General features: G+C 38.0%; 2 protein-coding genes across 3 annotated transcripts in view; one reads left to right on the top strand and one right to left on the bottom strand.

The window, feature by feature from the left end:
• ESCO2 (establishment of sister chromatid cohesion N-acetyltransferase 2) lies at window positions 1-24,315 on the bottom strand. Its single transcript, XM_035022617.1, has 11 exons — window positions 24,255-24,315; window positions 22,658-22,726; window positions 21,036-21,873; window positions 19,235-19,328; window positions 15,187-15,244; window positions 11,702-11,828; window positions 10,460-10,591; window positions 9,512-9,601; window positions 8,779-8,922; window positions 5,489-5,664; window positions 1-1,327 (listed from the first exon to the last, which is right to left on the bottom strand). Exons 2-11 carry the CDS (start codon window positions 22,708-22,710, stop codon window positions 1,195-1,197), a joined length of 1,845 nt encoding a protein of 614 aa, XP_034878508.1. The 5' UTR covers window positions 22,711-22,726; window positions 24,255-24,315; the 3' UTR covers window positions 1-1,194.
• A 1,636-nt stretch (window positions 24,316-25,951) lies between these two features.
• Window positions 25,952-26,665, top strand: part of CCDC25 (coiled-coil domain containing 25) — a 40,851-nt gene continuing 40,137 nt past the window's right edge. The window contains exon 1 of one of the 2 annotated variants that reach the window (XM_035022612.1): window positions 25,952-26,079. In XM_035022612.1, coding sequence (XP_034878503.1) covers window positions 26,052-26,079 — 28 coding nt within the window. In that variant the 5' untranslated portion in view covers window positions 25,952-26,051. The remainder of the gene's footprint in view (window positions 26,080-26,665) is intronic. The other variant, XM_035022613.1, reaches the window with a different exon arrangement.

The raw sequence follows: 26,665 nt of genomic DNA, 5'->3' as shown, positions 1-26,665 counted from the left end.
CTTTTAAATTTTGGGAACATGTTAACTTACAGGCAAATAAAAGAATGCAGATGAACTGATTCTACAGAGTTATAACCCGGAAAACTACTTCCCTAGAGTCCTACTGCCAGGTAAGCAGTTACATGAATTTTAGAATCAAAATATTCTTTGCTCTTCAAAGTAAGTATCCAAGAATTATACTAGAAAAATGTGTGCATACTGAGGTGTGTTTACATAATGTCATCACATTCTCTGGCCCATCCACCTACATACATTGATTTACTGACCTCAGTTATATATTACTATTCACTTTGTCAGCACGGCAGCCAGACTCCTCAGAACAAGTCAGATGTATTTTAAACATGCAAAAGTTTTAAAAATGTAACCATATGAATCATCTAATCCAACTGGGGGTCCATTCTGTTAATGCTGTCAATCCCCAGCAACAAGCGCACTGAAGGTAAGCAGCACAAATTAGCATTTTCACACTCCCAAAGGTCATGAAATGACAATAGTGCAATTACTACGTTTAACTGTATTTGGATCCGATGACAGGTACATTTTGCTTAATATGATTTTCAAAAGGATTAAAACCTTAAGCTACAGAATTCTGTTCTACATAAAAGGATATGGAACTTTTACTCATTCTTTACCATAAAGAGGGGAAAGCCCTCTTACAAATTAAAAATTCAAAATACTTACTAAATCTGTTCAAACTGAATTGCTCCAGCCAATACCTATAAAGTGAGAATTTGTGTACAGAATTCAGGAATTACCTTTAAAGACTGGGCATGGAAATTATTTGCCTGTCTTTAAATTTTGCTGTTTGCTTCTGATTGGGCATGAGGTAATCCTGGTGCAAAAGTGTGCTTTATAAAAGGTAAGTGGTCACATATCTGTGGAAACCATCTTGCTTTGTCAGTGTTTTTATGTAGGAGGCATGTCATTTTCCAGTAATAGCTACAAAGTTTCATAATTAAGGATTCCAGTGCTAGTCAGTATATATTATCCAAAAAAAAAAAATTTTTTTTGAATCCCCAGATAATTTTCAACAAATTTATCCCTCACTTTTCAATTCATAAGGAACAAAACCGATACAGGTTTTTGTGTATGTGTGTATCTTAGTATATTTATTTTGATATTTGCTAAATATTATATGATATGGGGCTATCTGAACTCATCCACACAGTAACTGTTCTATAGTAGACACTGGCTTCAACTATTAAAATTGTATACAAGGAAATTAGGGGTGTTGCAATATTTGGTTGCAAATAACTTGCCATCTGGTGTTGGGTCAGAAAATGCTATTTCGTCAATCTTGAGAAAACAGCCAAACATGAAGCAATTCCTAAAGAAGAGGAAAAGACAATTTAACAATGGAACCAACTTAAAATTCCAACTAATCATAAGCATAATTTATTTTAAAGCAATCCAAATATAAAATTTCAATCTCTTTAAATACTCTTGATTAAAATAAAAATTAAGTGATAAAGTGATTTAATGCCTTAGATTTTAGAGATGGAAGTCTAATGATACCATTTCACAGAAGAGCAAACTGAGGTCCAGAAAAAATTCTGCTGAGAGGCAAAAGGAGCTGTAAAAACCAGCTAGCTGACTCCAGGGGACCCATGGTAATGAGCAAGGAATAGACGATAATATTGCTGACTAAAAGCCACAGTTCATTAAAACCAAAAAACCACCATCAACAATTTTAACCAACAACTACTCTCCTCAACCACACCACACGCTCAGAGCTTTAAGGAGGCAAAAACTAACCTGCATTTTGACCACAACTCTCCTGACCCAGCTCAACTAGGATTAAAAGTAATAAAATGAAATGGTTAAAAGAATTCAACGAAATTGAAGGATATTCCAAAAATAACCGGCCAGTACTCTTCAAATTCTTCAATGCCATAAAAGACAAAGACTAAGAAACTGTTCCAAGTGAAGGAAGATAAAGATGAAAGAGCTAGGACAACTATGTGCAATGTGATCATGGCAGGAAAAAAAAAATGCTAGGAAGGACGTTTGAAGACAAATGACAAAATGGAAATACGAACTATACATCAGATAAAAGCATTACATTAACATTAAATACCCTGTGTTTGATGACTGAAGTATGCTTATGAAAGAGACTACCTTTTATCTTGGTCTTAAGAAATACACACTGAATGAAGTACGAGGGGCTAAAGGGGCATAATGTACATAACTTACTTCTAAATAATTCAGGAAGAAAGTAAATGTTAAAACCTGATGAACCTGGGCAAAGGTAAATAAGGGCTTCTTTTTACTATTTCTGGTACTCTTTTATAGGTTTGAAATTATTTCAAAAAATAAAAAATTAAAGATTGGATTCAATTAGAAGATAAAAGCATATGGTATACTATGTAATTTCGTACAAAGTTTATTGCTAAATTTACTAGAATCCAAAACAAAATATTAAACAGGTCTTACTATCTTTATAAGTGATATCAGCTATGGAAAGAACATTAGATCTGTGGGTTTGAGTCCTAACTCTGTCCTTTTATTCACCTATCAGTATAGACGTGTACTAATAATCCCAGGTGAGCCTCAGTTGCTTCTTAGGTAAAACAACCATGAACAATATTCTACTCTTGTGGGGATTTAAATATATATTGCCCAAGGCTCCTCATATACAGGATAGCTGCCAATTTTGCTACCTGTATCTTCAATTCCCGGGCATGAGAAGAAAGATGTGTTCTCAAATGAATGTTTTTATTTCTCCATTAAAGGCAACTTAATTTTTATTCATTATTGCTTATAGATAACCTATTGCTTTGGTACTCAAAGTACGATCTACAGACCAGCAACACTCATCATCCCCTGGGAGCTTATCAGGAATGCAGAATCTCAGGCCCCACCCCAACCTACTGAATCACACCTGCATTTTAACAAGATCCCCAGGTGACTGATACACACGTTCACGTTTGAGAAGCACTGGACTACAGACTGGTGGAGCTAGGTTAGATACTGGTATTCCCCATGCCAAATGTATGCATCTCCTAACATAAAATACAGAAAGTAGAGATATTTCATAATTAACTGTCAAATAAAAATCTTTAGAGACACTAATTTTTCTCACTGTTCCCCTTTATAAGGAATGTGCAGGGGACTACGATTATGGCCCAACACTGGATCCCACAGTGGTTTTGGGTGTTCTTTCTTAAAAAGTGTATAGGACTCGGGGCACCTGAGTGGCTCAGTTGGTTAAGCGACTGCCTTCGGCTCAGGTCATGATCCTGGGGTCCTGGGATCGAGTCCCACATCGGGCTTCCCTTGCTCTGCAGGGAGCCTGCTTCTCTGTCTGCCTCTGCCTGCCACTCCCCCTGCTTGTGCTCTCTCTGTCAAATAAAGAAATAAAATCTTTAAAAAAAAAAAAAAGTGTATAGGACTCAACAGGCTTGACTAGCGCTACTCAAAGCATGGTCCCTGGTCTGGTCAAAGTGTGGTCACTGGATTGTAACCTGTTATCTTAGGAATAGAAGTCGAGAGAATAAGTTTTGTGAAACTCATCCAGCCAACCTAGATCAGGTACATTAACAAGCAAGAAGTAAGTTCATTTGTCACAGAAGAAACTTCAAGTAACTAAATGTTCGTTCCAAGTGTGAACCTGGGAGTTTAAAATGACAAATCACAATTTTTTATTGATATACAATTCATACATCATAAAACTCACCCTTTAAAAGTGTGCAATTCAGTGGTTTTTCGTATATTCACACCACTGTGCAACTACCAATATCCATTCCAGAACATTTTCATCACCCCAAAAAGCAACCCTGTACCGATCTGTAGTCACTCTCCATTCACCCTGCCTTTAGTCCCTGGAAACTACTCGTCTATTTTCTATCTATGGATTTGCCTGTTCTAGATATTTTCTGTAAATGGAATCATACAATACGGGACCTTTTGTGACTGGCTTATTCCAATTAGCATATTGTTTCCAAGGTTCATCCATGTTGTAGTAGAGGTTAATACTTCATTCCTTTCTGTGGCCAAATAAGATCCCATTGTATTATTGTATGGAAATGCCACATTGTATTTATCCATTAATCATGAATTTGATTGTTTACACTTTTTTGGCTCTTACGAATAATGCTGTTATGAAGCTTCATGTATTAGTTTTTATATGGACACATGCTTTCATTTCTTTTGAGTATATACCTAGGAGCAGAATTGCTGGGTCATATGGTTAAGTTTAGTTTTTTGAGAAACTACCAGACTATTCCACAGCAGCTGTACCATTTACATTCCTACCAGCAAAATGTAAGGATCCCAATTTCCTCCACATCTTCACCAATATTTGTTATTTTCCCCCTTTTAAAAAAAATTTATAGGGACGCCTGGGTGGCTCAGTCGGTTAAGCATCTGTCTTTGGCTCAATGATCCCAGGGTCCTGGGATCAAGTCCTGCATCGGGCTCTCTGCTCTGCGGGGAGCCTGCTTCTCCCTCTGCCTCTGTTTCTCATGAATAAATAAATAAAATCTTAAAAAAAAATAAAATAAATAAAAATAAAAAAATAAAAAAATTTATAGTCATGCTAGTCAGTATGGTGTCTCATCACGGTTTTGGTTTGCAAATCCTTTTTTTTTTTTAAAGATTTTATTTATTTATTTGACAGAGAGATAGAGAGCACAAGTAGGCAGAGCGGCAGGCAGAGGGAGAGGGAGAAGCAGACTCCCCGCTGAGCAGGGAGCCCGATGTGGGGCTCGATCCCAGGACTCTGGGATCATGACCTGAGCTGAAGGCAGACGCTTAACTGACTGAGCCACCCAGGCGTCCCTGGTTTGCAAATCCTTGATAGGAGCCTTATTTATTTCTTCTTTGGAGAACTGTGTATTGAAATCCTTTGCCCATCTTGAAATTGGGCTATGTGTCTTTTTATTGTTGTGTAGTAAGAGTTCTTTCATATATGCTGGATATATTAGATAAATGATTTGCAAATATTTTCTTCCATTTTGTGGGTTGCCTTGCTAACTCACTTTTCCATTTTAGTTACATTTGTGAATTATATTAAGTCTTCATTAATTATACCTGGTCACACACTGGTCAGTGAACATGTACAATTTCCGTAATTCTTTTTTTAAACCTGTATTTTGTTTGTAGAAATTATATTTATTGCAGTGTTAACTTTTATTTACATCTGCTGAATCCAATAAAAATGTGGGCTTGTATTTTCTGTTTTGTTTTTCTATTTCATTTTCTAGCAATTCATCTCATTTTATTAAAGTGTCGGTCTATAATTAAACTAGTTTTTTACCGCAGGTAGTTTGATGAGCACTGGGCTATCATGTTTCACACTTGGAATGTTGTGCCCTAAATTGAGTACATCTAGTGGGGTTTTTCCCCCAGTGCCAACACTTGCCTTAGTCTGACTTTGGTAGTATTTAAACAGAAGTGTCTTAACAACATAGTTCGCTTTGACTCATGAGCCGGCAAAGGTTCTGAGAAAGCTAATCTGGGTCTAGATCCATTTTATTTTATTTCTTACCTGACAGTATCTACCAATCGTCGTGCGATGCGCTTTCTTCGTTTTAGTCTGAAGACCCATATTCTACTTATTCCACAGACTGCAGGTTCTGGTACATCTGAACATTGCCAAGCCCGGTGACATTCTTTAGAGCTTGGGGATTCTGGACCAATTGGTTCAGAAAGGACACGGAAGGCCTGCAATGATATACAGACGCATCTAGAGCTAACAGTACAGTTGAGTTCACATTTCTTTTTAAAAGCCATTCCTTAAATAAGACTTAAGTATCTAAAATTAATCTTGTTATGCCTTCACCAAAAATGTTAATTTTTAAAAAAAATTTATAGGGACACCTGGGTGGCTCAGTCGGTTAAGCATCTGTCTTTGGCTCAATGATCTTTAAAATGAAAGAAAAGGCCAAACTGATCACTAATATAAACCAGCTACTTTTCTCTCCATTTTCTGATAAACCCACAAGAGGTTTGAATTCTTATCCATTTAGTCACACAATGCTTAAAAAAAAAACAACTACTGGTGTTGAGATATTCCTACGTTCTAGTGTATTACAGACCATTATGAAACTTCCTTCTTCGGATTAAAAAATTATAAAAATCAGACTCTTACTTTTAATCCAGTACATAAACTTCTCCCATTCTCTCCAGCCTAAACTATATTTATGATATCCTGAAAAACTGGTAATACTAAAGAAGATTTTTGCATATTAACTATGAAATTTGGTTGGTATTTAAGGATCTTTTTAAACTTTCTATTTTGAAATAATGTATCCTTCACCCGGTTTCCTCCAATGGTTATATTTCCCATAACTATAGTACAATACCAAAACCAAGGAATAACGTAAGTATAATGTATGCATATAGTTCCATATCACGGAACAATTCATCATACCTGTATACTCATTTAAGCACCACCACAGCTAACCCGTACAAAGAGCTACCGTACCATCTCAACGATCTTTCTCTTTTTTTTTTAAAGATTTTATTTATTTATTTGAGAGAGAGAGAATGAGAGACAGAGCATGAGAAGGAGGAGGGTGGGAGGGAGAAACAGACTCCCTGCCAAGCAGGGAGCCCGATGCGGGACTTGATCCCAGGACTCCAGGATCATGACCTGAGCCGAAGGCAGTCGCTTAACCAACTGAGCCACCCAGGCGCCCCTCAAAGATCTTTCTCTTGCTACCTCTGTATAGCGACACCCACCTTTTCTCCTCCACCATCTCTAAGCCCTGGCTACTTCAGTATGTTCTCTATCTCTATAATTCTGTTATTTTGAGGATGTCAAATAAATGGAATCATACATCATGTGACCTTCTGAGATCGTCTTTTTTTCACTAGCACAATGTCCTTGACATCTATCCAAGTTGTTGCATATATCAAGTTTGTTCTTTTTTATTGCTAAGTCATATTCCATTGTATGAATGTACCAGCTGTGTAATCATTCACCTACTGAAGAACACTTTCATTGTTTCCAGGCTTTGACTACTACAAATAAAGCTGCTATGAACATTCAGGTATGGGCTTTTGTGTAGAATAAGTTTTCATTTCTCTGGGATAAATGCCCAGGAACAGGATTGCTGGGTCATATGAAAAACGTATGATTAATTTTTTAAGAAACTGCCAGGGCATCAGGGTGGTCAGTTGGTTGAGTGTCCAACTCTTGGCTTCAGCTTGGGTCATGATCTCCGGGTTGTGAGACCAAGCCTCGTGTTGGTGCCGGGCTTGGCATGGAGTCTGCTTGGGACTCTCTCTTCTTCTCCCTCTGCCCCTCCCTACTGTGTGCACATACATGCACTCTCTCTCCCTCTCTCTGAAATAAATATGTCTTAAAAAAAGACAAAAAAAAAAACCAAAAAAAAAACAACCGCCAAATGTTTTGCAGTCTTAACATTTTACGTTCCAACAATGTCTAAAAGATCTAGTTTCCTTGCATCTTTGCCAGCATTTGGTATTGTCACTATTTTTAAATGTAGCTGTTCTGATAGGTGGGTACTTAATTAAGTTTTAACTACCATCAAGAAAACTTTGCTTTTGAAATAAGAAATAAGAAAAAGTAGAAGACAATATGTTTGGCTATATTTGTCTAACATCACTACATAAAGTCTACTTCTTTAAAATGAAAGAAAAGGCCAAACTGATCACTAATATAAACCAGCTACTTTTCTCTCCATTTTCTGATAAACCCACAAGAGACACTATATTGTGTGTGTACACACACACATATATATATCTCACATATATATACAATGAAAAAGCAGATAAAAAGAAAAAATAAGGAAGAACAATAAAGATAGTAGAAATGAGGGGCACCTGGGTGGCTCAGTCGGTCAAGCATCTGACTTTGGCCCAGGTCATGATCCCAGTCCTGTGATTAAGCCCCGCATCAGACTCCCCACTCAGCTAGGAGTCTGGTTCTTCCTCTCCCTCTGCCCCTCCCCCTGCTTGTGCATGCGCTCTCTCAAATAAATACATATAATCTTCAAGAAAAAAAAAAAGATAGTAGAAATGAGAGGAGAAAGGGAGGCACTTACACAAAGGAATAGGATAAATTTATGCTAGTGTCGTTTTAAGACATATTGAAACAGTATTTTTAAAAGGAAGGAGACGTAAGTGCGGGATACTATAAAGTCAAATAAAAAGAACACATTTGAACTATAATTCTCTCTAGCTAAAGATTATACTATAAGCTCCTTGAAGGCAAAAACTATCTCTACTCTAGAACAAAAGTTGGCAGCCTTTTTCTGCGAAGGGCCAAGTTGTAAATATTTTAGGCTCTTTGAGCCAGGTGATCTCTGTTACAAAAGCAACCCCAGATAATATGGAAATAAATAAGCATAGCTGTGTTCCAATAAAATTTTATTTATAAAACAGGTGGTGGGCTACACTTGGTCCACGAGCTGAAGTTTGCCAACTCCTCTTCCAGAACATTGCTAATTAGCACCTAAAATAGATTCTAATTAAGGGACAATAATTCTTTTGCCAGCTACATTAACCTGCACTAAACCACATGTTCAACATCTGGGCTCTACAGATTTGCTTATCTAAAATCACTATATTTTATAGTCCGGGTATGGAAATGACTACATGAACATAAGACTCACTGACTTATTCTGCTTACATATGACAAAATACCAAATATAATAGAAATAAAAGATTTCAATTATTCATATGGTCAAGGATACTTTAGTAGGGAAAAAAAGTCATCAATGGTAGCATTCTTAAATGCTTATTGAGATTTCACCCAACTACTTTATTTTGCTCACATTATGCCAATAATTTAAAAGACATATACCATACCTGTTTGATGGGCTCTGCAATTAAACACCCAACTACTCTCTTTTCATCAGATATGAAGAGAAAAGTCTTGGTTTTGTTTGGACATCTGGGAACAGCTTGGTGGAAGCCCAATTCATTATCAACAAGTTCTTGGACGTCCTCCACCTAATGATGTTAAAAACCAAAAGAGATTAATTTATGATTACTATCATTTTAGCTTCTTTTACCTCTATTCCCTAGATTTATACACTCCCCAAATTATTTCACTATTGATGCATGTATCTGCCACTCTGGAAACAGGGTTTGAAAAACCTATTTTACAGATCACTTTCAGCAGAAAGAAATGCAGACTCCTGGGGGAGTAAGGAGTGGGAAGTGCCAGAAGAGATTTTGTTTCAGCTTTATTCACTGTTCACTGGGGGGCTCAACATCCAGCCCAAGAAACAGACAATACTAACACAGAAAAAGACTCTGGGGTAATTTCTCAATATTAAAAAGTTTAGTTTATCTTTCACAAGTGAAAATGAAGGTAAAGGATAAAACAGATAACTGTTTTCTTTAATCTTTGACTGACACTTTGTCTTATAATTCTAAATTTAGTTTTGTATAAGCCACTATGAGAGTCATCCTTGCATGCACACCAAGGTGGATTAGCTCTCAGGAAAGGTGTTTCATACTTAGGTTGATTTCTTGGTAAGAGGAGAAAAAGGGAGTAGGAGGAGAACAAGGATTAAAAAACTTTTATGTTCCATACCTTTCTGAGAGCATAACTTGGATCATGTGGCAGGACCAGCACAATTTTCCCATCCCAAAACTCTGCTACTACGCGTTCTTTTTTCCAGCCCTGACAAAAAGAAAAAAAAGTCATAGTTTAATTTGAAAAAGAGAGAAAAAAAACATCAAATAGTCTGGGGAGAACAAAAAGATGAACAATGAATGATATAAAAAAAGACACAATCCATCTCAAGGGATGTGAGGAGGGAAATAAAAGATGCCTAAAATACAGTGCCTGTCCTCAGGAGGCTGACACCCTAGTGGGAGACATGTACATAATCTACTACAAAATAAGATGAAGTCAATTAAAGAGCCCTTCATAGGAATATAGAGAAAAAATGATGAACTATTAGGAGTAGGAAGGTGGGGGAGGGCTAGGGTAAGCAGAGCTTTAATAAACCACACTAAAAATAGAGGAAAAAGGAAATGCATTTGAGTAGCAGGAACAGTCACAAAGACCAACAGCAGGATGTACTGGGCTAGAAAGGTGCTTGACAAAAAGATGGAACCTCTCCTATCAGAAAAGAAAAAGCCTGGAGAAGTCACAGAAAAGTTGTTTTTCTAATCCTATCTACAAAGAAGAAAGTAAAGTGAGGAGGTGCAGGGAAGTGAGGTCTCCTCAAGTCTTTGAGTTTTGTATCCTAATTGTTCAGCTCTGCTCAAAAGGCTAGAATTAAGGATGAAGGGTGTTCACTCAGCCTAGGACAATACTTCTCTTATATTAGGATAGAAAGTTTGAACTGGCACTTTCATAAAAGGTAGCTTTTAAATACTGTCAGCCTCAAATATTTAGAAAACAAAACTGCAGATGGTATTTATGGAGAGAGATATATATGTATATATATCTTTTCAATGTTTAAGCAAAAGAAATGTATCTTTTAAGGCAGTTTTACTTTTAGAACAAACTGAAAGACTACTTTTGACTTACTGTGTATTTGATGCCCTCCAGAAATCTGTAGTGATGCTGAACATGCTGCAGTTCATCTTCAGGACTGGAGGCAGTGTAGATCATACCGCAAGACTTACACATGGTGACTCCAAAGTGTTTCTGACCTGCGTCCTGTAATTGGGAAAAGAAAAAGAAAAAGCCTATCTTAAACATATCACAAATAGCTCTGTATTTTAGTTCATGTAACTACTCACTCAAATTTCTTCCTATTTTTCTTTTATGCCGGCACGAGTAAAATACTAAATGAAAGTCTGTTTACTATATGCTCTTCCCCCATCTACTAAACAAAATGGAATGAGAAGAGACCTAAAAATGCAATAAATTGATGAAAGAAATCAAACTGTCTCTTTGATGGTATAAAAAAAATCAAGATCCCTTGGCTGGACCTGTAATTCTAGAAGGAATCAGATTAAATCATAAAGATAATAGCTAAGATGAACAATAGTGCTTCTTTATTAAGCTCTTAAATGAGAGCCGTGAAAAGGCCTTGTTTCAAAGAGGCAGGGCAAAAATCTCAGGCCTTGTATATTCATTATGTAGTATTTTTTCCTTAAGTGATTAGGAATATTAAAATTCTTTGCCCCAAGAGTTGATAAAAAAATAAATACATAATAAAAGTTCAGAAAACTTTCCTAAATTTGGCATGATAAATTCATGAATGTAGGAAAGTCAGGAATATTCAATTTTTATGGCTTATTAACTTCCATTCTATCTCATGAGGCAATATTTAATGCTGCTGAAAACACCAAGCTCTGAATGAATACTGGGATTGTAAAACTTTTTCTGCAAAAGGCCAGATAGAAAATATTTTAGGCTCTTTTTGTTTCATATCATTCTCTTTTTTCCAAACCTTTAAAAACATCAAAGCTATTCTTAGTTTAGCGGCCATGGTTCAGATTTGGTCCATGGCCATAATTTGCCAAGCCCAGGTCTATTACAGTGTAGCTATGCTCATTACATCTTTTGTGGATCAACAATAATTTTCCTTATCCGGAGACAACTGATTCATTAGCATTCTACTAAATTACTAGCATTGCCTAACATTATGAGTTTGAAAATCTACTTGACTAGTTTTAAGTGCTATCACTACAACAAAGCTGGCATTTACAAGACTCATAATGTCTCTAAACCATGTTAACTATGCTAAGACAACATGTCTGACTTCATGTTCTGTATGTGAGAGCCACAAAACAGGAGGAGCTTTATTTTAAATTTACTCACAATGATGAGCTGCTCTTTTGTTTCTTTATTTGCATCTCTGGTATTAGTACTTTTCTGCGTGTTGATCTGCTTCAAGAAGTTAGCAGATATGACGGATCCCACAGAAGACTGTTCGTCAACTAAAGATCTTTGAAATGAAAGTTAATAATTTAATACTTAATATTTAACAAATTAAAAATATCTGAGGAATTACAATAAAAAGAAAACAGATATGTACATAATACTTGCAGAGAACCTTGCAATTTTTACTGCTCTCTATTGACAGTAACTTGATGAAGTAATAGGGCTCAGAACTATGAGAAACCTGAGACCCACTCAGAGAGGATCAGTAGTTTCCTCCAGGTAAAGTAACTAGTAAAGAGTGGCAGTAAGACACAAATCCTCATCTTCTAACTCCAAGTCCAAGGAACTCTCATTTATAGTATCAGATGCACATACGCAGTCTTAAGTTGACTTCCTCCTTAAAAAGTAAATTTTTTTTTTTTTGCTTTGCCAAATTTTAGGACAATGTTTACCCATGTAGGCATAAAGAAATTCCTGTAACACCACAGAAAATAAGTAGATTTTTTTTTTAAAGACTTTATTTATTTATTTGACAGAGAGAGGCACAGCGAGAAAGGGAACACAAGCTGGGGGAGTGGGGGAGGGAGAAGCAGGCTTCCCGCCGAGCAGGGAGCCCAATGTGGGGCTTGATCCCAGGACCCCGGGACTAGGACCTGAGCCGAAAGCAGATGCCCAACGACTAAGCCACCCAGGCGCCCCAAATAAGTAGATTCTATTATTGAACCTCACAGTTCCACAGGAAATTAGCCACCAGCATATTATGATCCAACAACTCTTTACTTGGGCAGTTGAATGAGGCTAATATATTCACTTGTCCTCATACCTAATACACCACCCCACTATTCTCAAATACTTAGGAAAAAAATATTTTGGCTGGATATATGGTGTTGAGGCAACCTGTTCTCATTAGGAAAGAATGTTGGGATTGGCTTACGGAGGTTATAAACTGGAGGCTCTCGGGCCAAATCCAGCTAGCAGGTATGTTTTGATTGGCTTATACAGTGTTTAAAACTTTGGATTAGCTACCAATATTTCAAAATCTAGAGATTTCACTTAAAAATGTGTATTTCCAATATTGCAAGAGACACTATAAGATCACCAGACCACTATGTCTTCAAAGAATGCAACTAACACAGCGCATGCTTTTAGATGAGGTATGCATTCTTCAGTTGGCTCCAACCTCCACCCAATCTCTATAGGCCCTGAGTTTGTAACTCTCATCTTATAATGAAAGGACCTTGGTTTTCCAAGGACGAAAGGAATAAAAATCTGTGGAGAGTAGAGGGAAGAGAAAATCGGCAAGGAAAAAACTAAGGGCCCAAAGCAAGAGATTCAGAGAAAGCTAACAAGCTAAAAAACAAAACAAAACACTAGAGAAAAACCTGTCCAATGCTTCAAGGCTAAACCAGGCTACCCTGTTATCATTTGACTAGAAGAATATCTTTCCAACTGATTTGGCAATATCATGGTAAGAAATATATTTTACATTTTGACCAATACAGACACATATATAAAACTAAAAACAAAAAAGTTTCACTAAATAACTTACTGTTAATAAATGTGAGAGATGCATTATTCCATTTAAAAAATGCTAGATACGATGCTTTTAAACTGCTCTGACAAACCACTAATGGTACATGCCCGTTATATAAAACACACTCTGTAGGTTGCTTGACCCCCTTGTTTATGCAACCTTTGCTAAGGAACTCAGCTCTTCCCATCCCTGCATGTATGACCACAATCTATTTCTTTTTTTTTTTTAAGATTTTATTTATTTATGACACAGAGAGAGAGAGAGAGAGAAAGCATGAGCGGGGCGGGGGGGAGGGCCAGAGGAGAAGCAGACTCCCCGCTGAGTAGGAAGCCCAACATAGGGCTCCATCCCAGGACCCTGATATCATGACCTGAGCAGAAGGCAGACACCCAACTGACTGAGCCAGCCAGGCGCCCCTCTTTATTCTACCTTAGTAATTTTAACACTTTATTATATGTATTCGTTTAAATGCCTGTCCTCCTTCAACCATAACTTCCATGATAGAACTATGTGTTATTTATCTTCACAGCTCCAAAACTCAGTATAGTTCAGTACCGCATAGTACTCTATAAATGCCAAATGAGTGGCTAAACAAAAAATGAATGTGAGACAATGAGCCTGGAGAATCTGTAACCTACCTAAATTAAAAGTCATAGGTTAATCCATAAGGGACTGATGAGATTTGACCTTTTGGGTCCTACATAAAGAGAAATTTTGAACAATTCAACCAGTAGTATCCTAATATCTCTTTAGGCTAGATTAGATTAGTGTATACACTTTTATCAGCTAATTGTGGTAGGTTTCGATCTTCAATAAATAGTGATGAAAGAAGACATAGATGAAAAAATGGAAACGTACAAAAATCTAGGAATATGGCCTTGGAAAAAGGAAAGTTGCCCACCCAAGCCAATCTCTGAAATGACTTAAGGTGAGGTGCCCTGAAAGTAGAACCAAGCTAGAATCTCCTTGCTCGATACCTCCAGTTATTTATCAAGTGGGGAGAGAAGGACCAAAACCACTTAGGAAGATGTTAAGACTACAAGAAACTTCTTTTCCAGAGCTTTCCCACCTATTCTGCTCATACCCACCCATGCCTCCCCACATCCCAGTCTTAGCTTTGACTAGGATAGTGGTAGCTTCAGGTAGGATTTATAAGAGCACTGAGCTGCTGCAAGTTACTCACTCTTCTGGTCAGTTTCTTAGCCTATAAAATGGGGTAAATAATGGTACATCATAAGGTTGTAAATGCTCATTAAACATGAACTATTCTTAATATATTATCACCCAGGAAAGGCAATATAGCCGAATTCAGATATGGACTCTAGTCGTGGCTGCTAAGATTGTTGCACCTAAGAGCTGTGCAATTGTAACTGGATTACTATCAGTTTCCTCAGCTGAAAATGTAATTATTAGTAGTATCTACCTTCTAGGTTGTTGTAAGAATCAAGTGAGATAAAGGATATAAACTACTTATTATGGGTCAGGTACTGTATAAAAATGTTAGCAAAATGGAGCACCTGGGTGGCTCAGTCAGTTAAGCATCTTCCTTTGGTTCAGGTCAAGATCCCAGGTTCCTGGGATTGAGCCCCGTGTCAGGTTCTCTGATCAGCAGGGAGCCTGCTTCTCCCTCCCTCTCTCTAATAAAATCTTTAAAAAAAAAAAATGTTAGCAATTATTATTGTTCAAACCCATAAAGATTTTTCCCTTCTCTCAACTCTTAGGTTCTTTTGAAGTTTCTGTAAGAGGGCCTGATTTCATCTTATTCTCAATATCCCCTAAGTGGGGAAGAAAAAATATATTCTCCAAATTAAATAGTGCAAAAAAGAAAGATACCCAAAGGACTCAAAATTAAATAAACCTTAAACATTAAAACAAGAGCAATCCCTACCTTTTTGTATTGACCGAAGACACACTGAAGATGGGATAGACAATGGACTCAGGAGAAACTGGTAGGGGAAAAAAGGACAATAATTTATATTACAAAATAAACCCAAAGCTTTAAATCATAAATATTTAAAGGTTAGTATGACGAAAATATTCAAGTCACTTCATTTCAAGACTTAACAAGTAATCATCAAGACTGTCTGGTATTGGCAGAAGGATAGATTAATGGAACAAAATAGCCCCAACCAGACCCACGCAAAAACAGCCAACTGATTTTTGACAGAGGCAAAGGTAATTAAATGGAGAAAGGATAGTCAACAAATGGTGTTCGAACAATTGGACAGTCATATGCAAAAAAACCTGACAATACTTTTCCATAAAAATTAACTCAAAATGGGGGGCACCTTGGTGGCTCAGTGGGTTAAAGTGTCTGGCTCTTGTTTTCAGCTCAAGTCGTGATCTCAGGGTTGTGGGATTGAGCCCAGCGTCAGGCTCTATGCTCAGCTTGTCCCTCTCCCTCTGCTTCTTCTCTCTTTCTCAAATAAATAAATGAATCAAATCTTAAAAACAAAATTAACTCAAAATGCATCATGGACCTATATGTAAAATGTAAAACTATATAATTCTAGAAGAAAATGTAAGAGAAAAATCCACATGAACTTGGGTTTGGGTATGTTTTTATATACAACGCCAAAAACACAATACATGGAAGAAAATATTAATTAAGTTGAACTTTATCAAATTTAAACATCAGCCGTGATGGTGGAGGATTCCAAGATGGAATGCAGACTGGGACAAATGCATGTAAGTGTATCAGAACTGCACGGCATAACTGCAATAAAGAGGTAGGGGAAGAACAGGCAGCTGATCTAAGTAACTTTGCAGAACCGTTTTAACTAGAAATTATAAGGCTAAAGACAAAAGGACTGTAAATATCATACTCTAACTGGTAAGTATTTCTCACAGGAGTGTGAATTAACAATTCTGAAACTACTGTGCAGGTGTCCTGGGACTGAACAATTAAGTGGGTGGACAGTGAAGAGTGGGAACCAGGTTTTTCACTGTCCATGGGAGGCTATGGATAAACAAGAAAGGGATAAACCCTGAGGTACTGGATTAGAGTCAGAGACATCAGGTTCGAACTTGTGTTTACTTAGCATATGCACAGATGGAGAGATACAGGAACAACTAGAGATATGTGTGTATACATGCATTAGTATACAGACATGTAGTTCCTAGCTGTCTGCTGACAGGGCCTAGAAGTAATGACACTCCAGGAGCAACCCAACAGAACCAGTTTCCTTAGAGAAATGGCTGATTCTAGGACTGGGGCAGGGAAGATTCAAGAGGAGCCTGGAGCACCCTGTAGTGCCAGAAAATAAAGAAGTGCTCAAAAAAAAACAAAAGGACAGGACATGCCAAAGAGAATGACCGAAAAGACCTCCCAATGGTCAAAGCCAGAACAATCTGAACAATAGGATAAATACTGTAGTGTTAGATTATAAACCAAAATATAAAATACTTATGAGTTCCTACTAATATGTGTCCATGAGTCCATTTAAAGATTGAATAATTAGGAGAGAAGAGACAACACTTTACAGAAGATTTCCAAATAAATATGTAAATATTTCCCCCTCCAGGTGATGGAGCTTAATCCCCTCCCTGAAAGGATGGGCTAGACTTAGAGATTTACTTCCAAAGAACAGAGTATGGAAAAGGAATAGGAGTAATTTTACAGGGGAGAAACCTGCAAACCTGACCTTAACCAAATGACAGAGGTTAACAGCATCTGTAATATCACGTGGTGAGAAGAGTACTTCCCCTTAGTGGCATTCTTCCCCAAAACCTGTAGGTCCAGTCTATTAATGAGACAAGGATCAGACAAACCAAGATTCAAGGCCACTGTATAGGACAACTGGCTAGTACTCCTCAAGAATGTCAAAATCATGAAAAACATGGAATAAACAAAAGACTGTAAATGTCATAGACCAGAGGAGACAAATGAGACATGATAACTAAATGCAGTGTGGTACCCTGGACCGGATCCTAGAACAGAAAGAAGGCATTTATAGAAAAGATGGTGAACTCCAAATAAAGTCTAGAGTTTAGTTAGTAGTAATGTACTAATAACACCTGTCTCTTAGTTTTGACAAAAGTATCATGGAGATATAAGATGGTAACAATGGGTAAAGGATATATAGGAACTCTCTGCACTGTCTTTATAACTCTTCTATAAATCTAAAATTATTGGGGCACCTGGGTGGCTCAGTCAGTTAAGCGTCTGCCTTCGGCTCAGGTCATGATCCCAGGGTCCTGGGATCAGGCCCCACATCAGGCTCTCTGCTCAGCAGGGAGTCTGCTTCTCCCTCTGCCCCTCACCCCACTTGTGCTCTCTCACTTTCTCTGTCTCTCTCTCAAATGAATAAATAAAATGTTTAAAAAAAATAAATACATAAAAAAATTTTAAAAATTAAATTATTGCACAATAAACAGCCTATTTAAAAAAAAAAAAAAAGACCAGGGCGCCTGGGTGGTTCAGTCAGTTGAGCATCTGCCTTCGGCTCAGGTCATGATCCCAGGGTCCTGGGATCGAGCCCCACATCGGGCTCCCTGCTCAGTGGGGGGCCTGCTTCTCCCTCTGCTGCTCCCCCTGCTTTCTCTGTCAAATAAATAAAATCTTAAAAAAAAAAAAGTTTTAAAGACCAAAGTTAAAATAGTAGTTGCCTAGAGAAAAATATGTTGCAAGTGGGCTATGTAGCAAAAAGCAAACTTTTAACTTTGCATTGAAAAATAGAGTTCATTCTCTAGAAACAAGGCCAAAACAGGTCTGATCAGCTGTGGCTAAGTTACTTGTCTATAAAATGGGCATACAAACCCATTTCCTAGGGTTGTTGTGAGAAATTACAAACTAATTATGAAGTAATCAACTTTTACCATTTGTATACTACCTTTATGAATTTTGCCATATCCTTATGCCATCTGTATTATTTTTTATTCATTAAATATTTTTCTTTAAATGAATTTAGTTTACTGAAATAAATTTATATTAAAAGAAAACTTTACAACTACTGTAAAGAGAAAGCCATTATTGTTTTGTTACATGTTGTATTATATCAGTAATAGCACAACCTATGTAAAGCATAACACATACTAAACACTTAGTGCTGCCTGGTACATATTCAGCACCTAGTAAATACTAGTTACTAACAGTGTATCTCAGAATCATCATTATGAACAATCCTTCTATATATATCATTAAGTCCTGTTAAGCGCTATTGTTCCAAATTATGCTTTTAGTTTTATCTATGTTTTCTTCCTATGAACTGCAGTTTTCTCACTATAGTCAACATATATACTCCTAGAATTTTAATTTATTTCCAAAATTACAGATATAACCAACAAGGTAAAGTTACCAAGAATCTGGTTGGTAAATAAAATGTTAATTAACCTCTATATGTATTCATAGTTTAGTAAATACTGTTGATTTCAACAATGACACCACGAGTTAGTAATGGGATTTCAGAACTAAGAGAAAATTAAAAATGAAGACTAACCCCTTACTTTAGAGATCTCCTCCCTAGATCACACAATTAGTGGCAGACCTAGACAAAATCCCAAGGTTCCTGATGCCCAATTCAGTGTCCTTTCTATGGCTTCGTAAATTATGCTTACTTACAATAGGATTTTGATCACAAATATATAACATAAGTTGTTTTTACTCCTTCCTATTATTTTCGGTAAAAGATAGGTATGGTAGGTGTGATGAGAAGACTGAATTCTAGGGAGCCTAAGTAACTTGGCCACATCGCATAGACCACTTATGCATCAGTATTTGTCTTAAATTCCGGCCCAAGGTCTCCTTGTCTTCAAAATGCACCGCATTGCTTACCATAGAAAACAGTGTCACTGAGACAAACACAAAGATACAAACACAAGCACACATACTGAATAAAAAAACCCCGAACATATTACTGTGTATAATTCCATATTGATACTAATGAATTATCATTACAAGTAAATAAACTCATTTTGAGAAGTTTTCTCTTACTTACCTGCCTTGTTTTCACTGAGAGAATCCTCTGAAGGAAAACACTTATTTTCATTAGGCATACCTTCTCTTAAAGAAACTACTCCACCTAATGAATCCTGAAAATAATGAGTAGGGAAAATTAAAGGAAACTTATAATTCTTAATTATTTCCTATCTCATGAATGAATCCCAATAGATTTATTCCTAAAGCAAAATATCTAGTTTATTATAAATTACACTTTTAAACTGATTGTAAATCAATTTTCAGACTACTTTAAGGAAAATTTCCTCTATATTTACTAAATGTACATAATCTTTTAAAAGAGTGCACATATTTAATACTGTAATTTGTCATCCTGTCAAAAACGTATTACATTTCCTGATAAAGATGGTAGATTGAAGATTATAAAACATCCCTTCTATGATAATGAAGTAAAAAAAAAAAAAATTAGCAAAAATGGCAAAATTTTCCCCAGCAGCCACCAAACAGGAAGGGACAACTTTCTGTCATAAGCTTTAAAAACAGGCAGCCAAGGGAAAAAAAAAAAGAACACTCTGGAGTAGCTGGAGAGGCTTCTAAATCCCACTTGTTGGGCAGTAGCAGGGAAGGGGGAAAAGCAAAGTAGAAACATTCTCAAGTGTTTCATTAACACTACCATCTGGTAAGACTTAGAGAATATATAGCTTGGGAGGAAAGGAAAAAACCCCTTTTGATTAAAGTAGAACTCCTATTCAAGACCATTACATCTCAGTAGACATGGGACAATGCATCAGTTCACCATTTCTCAGGGCTCCACAAGGAGTTGGGGAAAGGTGATGTACCCGCTAATGAAAAGAAGATTCATCCTTGGCTAGGAGAGATGAATACTAGTAGTGGGTATTTAACAAAATCTTAAGAATCTTGAGCAGAGCTCAGTTCCACAAATTTAAGATACACAAAAGCCCAGCTCCAAAGATTACTGAAAACTAGACGGAACCCAATACCCAGCCCCACAAAATGAAGTTCAGAAAAGAAAATAAGGCAGAATAGAGTGTTGCAGAGAATTCATCACGTCACTGTATAAATGCTGTATCTTTATTACCAAATAGATAGGGAGAATACTAACCAGGAGATGGATGGATGGAAATGCAGATACCACCCCCCCATTGCCACTTTGTTCTGCTAAACTGAGAATTCTAGCCTGAATTGTGCATTTTTAAAAACTAAGGTACATTTATATAAAGTTCACAGATATAAAGTATACAATCTGATCAGTTTTGATAAACTTACACACTTATATCACCGAAACCCAAAACTCCAGTCAAGATATAGGGGTGTTTTTGGCAGGAAAAGTAGGAAGAATTAGTAAAATCAGAATGTCATGGATTAGCCAGCAAGAACAAGGTATATAAAAAAAAAATATATACTTTGTCTTCTCTAAATTTTCTAGAATCTAGCACTTTAATGAGCTGAAACAAACAAATAAAAGCAGTACGCTCATACACTTTAAAACTACCCTAGTTTTGTTATTTCTACTTTCTAAAAATACTACCAAGTAAAAATTGCTAAGTTTCTCTGGACTTTAGTAATAAGGGGATTTAATGAAATGCATACTTTAATGCAAGAAAATGTTGTAGGCTTCCCTAAGCCAAAAAAGAGAGAAAAGTCCCATCATTCCACCCTGCCCCTAAATTCTTTATAGTGATTAAAATATACTATTCAGCTTCATAAAACAGTCCTTTAGACTATAAAGAAAATAAAATTTTGTTCAACCATGTTATATATATATTATGTATACTGAAGTTTTAGTTAGTTTTTAAAGTTACATATTTGGTTTTCTTTACCTTTATTGATTTCTCTTCATTTTTACTTCTTTCATGAAACAGCTCGATGCTTGGTTCTTTTTCTAGTAACAAGCACTTTGGCACTTGCCTTGTCTCAAAAGTTTTTCTTTTACTGACAGTCTCTACATCAGAATCTTCGATCACGTCTGATATATTCTTTTGTGTGAGTCCCAGTAATGGCTTGTTTTCCAGAGTCAGTTTTCTAAGACAGGGCTTTTTTCTACTAACAAAAAATGCCGCTCCACCCTGGAGTGTAACTTGTGGTTTGACTTTTTGGCTTAGAACCCGAGGAGCATTCAGATTATTTTGAGCTGAATAATAATTATTCCCTTTCTCTACAGTGGGCTTATAGGCCACTCGATTTTGCTTGGGATTTTTAGAATTCTTTGATAGAGGCTTGATGCATTTATATTTTGGTTGATATTTAGAAGTTAAACTCTTTTGCGGTTTTTTATTCAACCTCTTAGAGCAGACTGGTTTTCCCTGCATTTTTTCTGTCACCACGGGAAAAGATTTGTCTTCATTATTAGTTTTTAGACAAATGGACCTATTCGCATTTATCAATTTTCTCTCTAATGGGTTGAGGTACCATTTATTTTTGTTGTAAAAGGATACAGTAGACACAGCAGATTTAAATGGTGAACCTTGATTTGCAGGTGGAAGTCTGTTTTTTTTAGTTGTTTTGAGTGGACTTGAAAGGAAATGGCCCTGTTGAGGGCAATGTACATTTTCTTCATTTTTATCACTGCTTTGGCAAATGTAATTTTGATCAGGTGATGGAAATATATTTTCAGCAAAGTCCAAAATTAATTTCTTTGATGGAATGTCTGATAATAGGCTATGAAAAGAAACAAGGTCCAATTTTAAGTATCATTTTGCTTCAATTTTGTGCCAATCTACTGCTAAGTAATAAACAACCATACTTGTAGGTCATACTAAAAACAATACATCCTGTCTACCAAACACCCATCCATACACATTATCTATTAGTTTAACAATAGGATTCTCAAATTAGGTCTTTACCAAAGCATTCAAATATTTTTCAAAAGTAAAGTCCCAATAATGCTTGCAAAAACAAACACTGTTAACAAAAAAGCTTTGATATTGTGTGTGTGCACGCGCTTTAAAACCTATTTCCAAGTTTTGGCCATATACTCAGAGCTCACCAGGCTTGACTGGCTACAAGTTTCCTAAAATTATTAATTCTATGTAATAAACTGACCCCCTCAAGCCTGTTCTGTGGGGAGTAATTTATCTATTATGACATGGAGTAAGCACTGAGTAAACAGACTTTCTAGGATTGCTCACAGAAGAGTACTGTATGAAAAACACTATGTTAATTATTATATAAGAGAACAGAAAGGAGCAAGGTAATAAAAGATTTGACATACATTTCCAAGTCACAGAAAACAGCTCTTCCTGATTCTCTCCAAGGGCACTGAATAATTAATTTTGAAAGCTTACAGTATTTCCAGATTAGAATTAGAATATAAAATGTTACTATAGCCACAAGGAGTAGACAAGTGGAATAATGGAAATTTTAAGAAACAGAAGAGAGAATATAAGAAAGACAAGAAGGTGGATTTTTCTTTAAGAGTTTCTAACCACAGGATGAGACTCACTTGTCATAGTTCGAAGAATGCTGCTTCCTTTTTCTTGGAGTAAAAGCTGACATCTTCTTAACTGAACTCCTAAAAGCAATAGGAAAATTATAATAACTAAATTTATCCAATATGTACAAAAATCACTATATCAAAATTACACTTTTAGAGTCTGAAAAGGTTTTTTGATGGATGAGGTATTTTTTTTTTAAGATTTTTTTTATTTATTTATTTGAGAGAGAGAATGAGAGAGAGAGAGAGAGCATGAGAGGGGGGAGGGTCAGAGGGAGAAGCAGACTCTCTGCCGAGCAGGGAGCCCGATGCGGGACTCGATCCCGGGACTCCAGGATCATGACCTGAGCCGAAGGCAGTCGCTTAACCAACTGAGCCACCCAGGCGCCCGATGGATGAGGTATTTTAAAAAGCAAATCACTTTGGGGCGCCTGGGTGACTCAGTCGTTGGGCGTCTGCCTTCGGCTCAGGTCATGACCCCGGGGTCCTGGGATCGAGCCCCGCGTTGGGGTCCTGGGATCGAGCCCCGCGTCGGGCTCCCTGCTCCATGGGAAGCCTGCTTCTCCCTCTCCCACTCCCCCTGCTTGTGTTCCCTCTCTCGCTGTGTCTCTCTCTGTCAAATAAATAAATAAAATCTTTAAATAAATAAATAATAAAAGCTTATTAAAAAACCAAATCACTTTAATGAACACTTAATAAACAATAAATTTTAAAAAAGGAAAACACTGCATCACCATAGCAATTAAGAAGAAATAAAAGCAGAATTAGTACATCTGTTTCAAGCTGGAAAATGACCCTACCAAGGAAGAAGTATTTTTTTTTTTAAATTCCATTTCAGGACACATTTTCCCCTTTAGTCAGCCTGATTAATTAACACCAAATTTAAATACTCTATTGGGATATCTCCTTGTTGATCTCCCTCACCAGAACCTACACTTCCTTAATAAGCCATTTAACACATTTTCTTGTTGGTTTAACTGTCTTCCTCAACAGCCTGAATGCTCAATGAAGGCAGAGACCGTTTCTAGCTTTTTCTTCAGAGTTCAGCAAGAAAACGGGTTTAGCATAATCCTCTCCCATCTTACTAAAGAGCCTGGAACAAGCCGCTTGTTCCTTGTTTATAAGACTTGGACCTCCTCCGGCTGCTGAAAATAAACACAATCATGCACGTTAATTCTCGAGCATGAGACAGCCTGGTTATGTTGCTCAGTAGTTTCTTCTCCTTCCTTCGGATCAGGTACATTAAAAAAAAATAATACGCAAATATGATTTCAAGGTGAAACAGAAAACCAAGGTCTCTGGAACTCAATGTTGAGTAGCGGCTTAAGAGAAGACACTTCTGGGGCTGAATGAGGAAAGATATGACAGAAAAGCGCGCCTGTTCCCGAACCTTGTCAGGGCAAATAGACAAGGAAACCCTAAGTCAGAAAAATGGAAACCTGGCGACCTCAAAGTGCGGAGAACCCCCGGTGGTTTCGGTCTTGAGCCGCCGTGGCGCCAAGCCCTGAGCTAAAGGTCTTTTTCCTTGACATTCACCCGCACGTTCCACAGAATCTCCAGTTCTCCTCAGTCTTCCGCCCCACGCCTCGGCCCCCGCAGCTCTTACCTGAGGTTCGAAGCCGGGAATCTCTCTTTGGAGGAGCCAGTTTCTCCTCTACTGTATTCAAATTACCGCGCGCCCGTGAAGGCTAAAGCTGCTGCGTTCTGATTCGCCGCTTTTCAGACCTTCCAAGGGCTGGCTCGGTGATTGGTCGCTCACTAGCCGTTGCCCCGCCTATCCGGGAGGTGGTCTCCAAGATTCTCCCGCCCTTAGCAGGTGAAATGCTCTCTTCACGCAAGGAATCCACGCCTTCCATAATCCCTTGCGGCAGCTCCGGGCTCCGTTCTCGAGGTCGGGGGGGGGGAGGGTCTGGTTTAGATGCATTCTGGGAATTGTAGTTTTCGGCAGAATAAAGTCACCCTCTTGAGGTTGAGGTACCTTCTGGGGTTACTTGGTTTAGCATGTTTTTGTAAAGTAGCCTCCCCAAGATTCTCGAGGCAGTTATCTTTCACATTTGAAGCTTTGTCCATTAATTTAACTTTTTTTTATTAGTAAAATGTTAGATTTCTAGTTCACTTTTTATTTTTCAACTTAAATTAAAAAAATTAAATCATGGCTCTAAGCATCTGTGATGTGCCAGGCAGTCTCACACCCTTTACGAGTTTTATTTCATTTACTTCTCCTCACAGCCTGTGAGATATGTATTATCATTCCCATTTTACTGAGACTAAAACCGAGGGCCTGAAAACAAGTACTATTTATAGGATATAGCTAGGTTCTCGCTTTGGGAAGCCGTACGGTTCTTAAAGTACCCATGGGTTGTCAGCTACTGCTGTTATCTTTGTGTCACCAGATCCTGGTAGTCTTTGGCACATTTTTAGTTCTAAATAAATTTAGTTAAAGGATGCACTTTACTTCATAGAATGTAGTCTGTCGAAGTGAAGAGAAATAATCAGGTCAAAACTAACTGCTGGGGAGCTTTCTATAAGTAAAATATTCCCATTTGACAAAAGCAGTTAGATTTCTAAGTTTCATTTGTTTGGAATTTGCCCTATCACAGAGGTAATAGATGGCCGATCTTAGATTTAACGGTAGAACAGTCCCGAGTCCAAACCCCAAGAAGCATATGCCTCTGGGGAATATCATTAACAAATCACTTTAGCTGAGCGCTCACTATGTTCTAAACCCTTTACGCCTGTTAACTTACTTAACCTTAGAAAAATAATCTATGAATGAGTTGCTCTATTCATCTTCATTTTGTAGATCAGGTAAGTGAAGCACAGAATGTGCCCAACAAACGCCTTACAAGTGGTGGAGAATATGAATAGTGGAAGAATTCGCGTTCATTTCAAAATAAAATGAGTTCCTACTACGTGCCAAATACTGTGATTGGCGCAGTGAACGCGTATCTGTGAAGAAGGCAAATGGTTTCAATGCTGTCAGGGAGCCCGTCAGCGGGTGATGGGTAGCAAATATAACCAACATATAGGCCCATTCGATGGAGATTCTAAAAATAAGGTCGGCCAAAAGTATTTATCTTTTAAGAAGATAGAATCTCCCCGCTGCGTTTCCCAACCACGAATTGTCCTAGCTCCATCTACTTTCCTTCTTCAACTCGCAAACCAATGAATGCCATTAGCCCGCCTGCACCCTCCCCCGCCACCGGCACCCTTCGTACCCCGCCCCCCCCGCCGCCAGGATTAAAGATGGCGCCAACGGGCTGGCGTTATGACGCGACCCGACGTCCGCCGGAAGTGTGCGAGGAGTTCCGGGAAACAGGCGGCCTCCGCTTTCTGGTATCCTGAGCTGGCGAGTTGAGTGCTTGTGTTTCGCGCTGGAGTATCTGCGCCGCCGCGGGGAATCATGGTGTTCTACTTTACCAGCAACAGCGGTGAGTGGGCGCCGTGACCTCCTCCATCCTTGCTCGACAGCGGGGCTCCGAAGCCGGGAACCCCAAGCTGCTGTTCAGCCTGAACTTCATCCTAAAGCTGCTCCTCCTCGGCAGTGGGTGCTTCTTCCTGCCCCCTTTCGGTCCCCACTTTGTGTCCGTCCCTGTCGTCCCCGTGTGCCCCTTTTCAGGGCCTGGGGGGGCGTAGATGGACCATCACCCCTGCTGTCTTTGCATCCGGGAGTTGTTTTTCCTCGGAAAGACCTCCCTTCGCTACCTGGAATTGGGCAGTTTGTGGGCTTCTTTACACCCCCGTCGCAGGTGTCACTGTGCCCACCTCCTTGGCCTTTATTCTGACTGCGTCCTGGTAATTACCCACTTTGTGGGAGAAAGGAGACACCTGCCAACCACACTGCCTTCCAGGAAGTGCGCCCTACCCTTCTAGGATAGCGTTGTAGGTCCTGGAATGCAACAGAAAACAATAAAAAGACCGCGGAGTGGCGGTACAGCCGCTCACTGGGCAGAGTTGACGTCCCAGATCTCAAAAATTGACATATGATAGTGTTTCTGATTTGTCTTTGGCAGCCAA

The sequence above is a fragment of the Mirounga leonina genome, unplaced genomic scaffold (assembly GCF_011800145.1).
Source record: "Mirounga leonina isolate KUSES-001 unplaced genomic scaffold, KU_Mleo_1.0 Mir_176, whole genome shotgun sequence".
In the NCBI taxonomy this organism is placed as follows: domain Eukaryota; kingdom Metazoa; phylum Chordata; class Mammalia; order Carnivora; family Phocidae; genus Mirounga; species Mirounga leonina.
Note: the sequence above shows the minus strand (reverse complement) of the source record. Positions and strands in the feature narration are given on the sequence as shown.